We start from the raw sequence: 2,372 nt of genomic DNA on the forward strand, positions 1-2,372 counted from the left end.
GGTTGCTGTGAAATGGGGGAACAGTATAACCGTGATGCTCAGGGTTTGTTTAGACTAGGGAAAGTGATGGAGTTTAGGTCAGGTCAAGGGGAAAGCTAATGCCAACCACTGCACCTGGGCTGCATCTGCACAACAATTTTTTACATTAAGATCACTAACTTGAGCAGCCAACGCCATGTACAGCCCTAGTGGATGTCAGGCACGGGTAGTTTTTGCCTCAGTGTAGCTTGTTGGGATCAAATCTCTCTCCCCCCACCTGGAGGGATGAACATTCCTGGCAGGAGGGACACACACTCCTGTGACTCTAAAGGAAAGGAGTTGATAGAAAAGATCACAGGACTGACCCCAAAGAAGGATGAGCTGCAAAAGGCAGAAGCAGGCAACTGATCTGGGGGAGCTGAGAGACCACGGTGAAGATGGTACAAAAATCACTATGTGGGAATTAGCAAATGTGATTTTTTTTTAAAAATTTTTTTGGCCAACCCTAGTCAAGGGATTTATTACAGTTCTCTCTCATGTGGCTTTTCTGATGTCTAATGAGGCTTGAGTGCTTTTTGAAGCTTTTCCTGCACTCAGAGCATGTCTAGGGCTTCTCTCCAAGGTGGATTTTCCTATGTCTGATAAGGTTTGAGCGCCGATTGAAGCTTTTCCCACACTCAGTGCACATGTAGGGCTTCTCTCCTGTGTGGATTCTACAATGTCTGATAAGGACAGAGCTCTGACTAAAGCTTTTCCCACACTCAGAGCATGTGTAGGGCTTCTCCCCTGTGTGGATTCTCTGATGTAAGATGAGGTCTGAATGATGAAAGAAACATTTCCCACACTCAGAGCATCCATAAGATTTCTCACCCATGTGGATTTTCCTATGTTTGATAAGGTTTGAGCACTGACTAAAGCTTTTCCCACACTCAGAGCATGTGTACGGCCTTTCTCCTGTGTGGATTCTTCGATGTTTGATAAGGGCAGAGCAGTGATTGAAGCTTTTCCCACACTCAGAGCACATGTAGGGCGTCTCCCCTGTGTAGATTCTCTGATGTATGATAAGGTTTGAGCGCCGACTGAAGCTTTTCCCACACTCAGAGCATGTGTAGGGACTGTCTCGTGAGGGGGTTCTAGGTTGTTTGAAAGGGTGTGGGCGCTGACTAAAGCTTTTCCCACACTCAGAGCATGTGTACGGCCTTTCTCCTGTGTGGATTCTTCGATGTTTGATAAGGGCAGAGCAGTGATTGAAGCTTTTCCCACACTCAGAGCACATGTAGGGCGTCTCCCCTGTGTGGATTCTCTGATGTATGATAAGGTTTGAGCGCCGACTGAAGCTTTTCCCACACTCAGAGCATGTGTACGGCCTTTCTCCTGTGTGAATTCTTCGATGTTTGATAAGGGCAGAGCGGTGCTTGAAGCTTTTCCCACACTCAGAGCATGTGTAGGGTCTTTCTCCCGTGTGGATTATTCGATGTGTGATAAGGGCAGAGCGGTGCTTGAAGCTTTTCCCACACTCAGAGCATGTGTAGGGTCTTTCTCCCGTGTGGATTATTCGATGTGTGATAAGGGCAGAGCGGTGCTTGAAGCTTTTCCCGCACTCAGAGCATGTGTACGGCCTTTCTTCTGTGTGGATTCTACGATGTGTGTTCAGGGTAGAGCTCTGACTAAAGATTTTCCCGCACTCTGAGCATCTGTGGGGTGCTTCTCCTGTATGGATTCGCTGATGTGAGATGAGGGCTGAACTATCGATGAAGCATTTCCCACACTCAGCGCATTCATAAGGTTTCTCACCTGTGTGGATTGTCTGATGTCTGATAAGGGCAGAACTCCGATTGAAGCTTTTCCCACACTCATGGCATGTGTAGCGTGTCTCTTCCAAGTTGATTCTGTCGCTTGTTATAAGGTCTGAGAGGATACTAAAGTTTTCCTCTGGCCTCCCCTGAGTCTCACAGGCTTTTGTTTTTTCTGGGAGCGCATAACTCCCGGAAACATTCCCTTTGGATCTTCCTGATAAAGTTCCATGTGGTTCTCCTTGATCAGCATCTTCCTGCTGGGGTTTCTCCTCCTCATTCTTACTCACCATCCCATCACCTGATGGGAGACAGAGAGAATCCAGGCATAGATCACTACCTGCACCGGAAAGAAAGAAAATCTCAGAGAGAGGAATGGAAAAAGGAATGAACAATCCAAAATATGTGTGGGAGAGATCAAACCTATCAGGTGCTGATTTTCCCCAAAACCTTCCACAGAGGAGAGAGGAAGGGATCAGTTTTGGTCTGCATCTCATGAGAACACTCAGGGGAAAGCGAGATCAGGGAGGGATCTGCTGCCAGTTGTCAGTCAGAATAGCAGGGAAGCCATGAGTGACATCTGCCATAATGATTCCACAT

General features: G+C 47.3%; 1 protein-coding gene across 1 annotated transcript; it reads right to left on the reverse strand.

The window, feature by feature from the left end:
- Positions 1 to 480: 480 nt before the first annotated feature.
- LOC120381917 (zinc finger protein 271-like) lies at positions 481 to 1,819 on the reverse strand (the record flags this gene model as incomplete). Its single annotated transcript, XM_039500082.1, has 2 exons — positions 481 to 1,094; positions 1,179 to 1,819. Coding segments are annotated over 2 exons (1,152 nt in total), but the record flags the coding sequence as incomplete, so codon positions are not given.
- Between the last annotated feature and the right edge of the window lie 553 nt (positions 1,820 to 2,372).

The sequence above is a fragment of the Mauremys reevesii genome, linkage group 14 (assembly GCF_016161935.1).
Source record: "Mauremys reevesii isolate NIE-2019 linkage group 14, ASM1616193v1, whole genome shotgun sequence".
NCBI lineage: Eukaryota > Metazoa > Chordata > Testudines > Geoemydidae > Mauremys > Mauremys reevesii.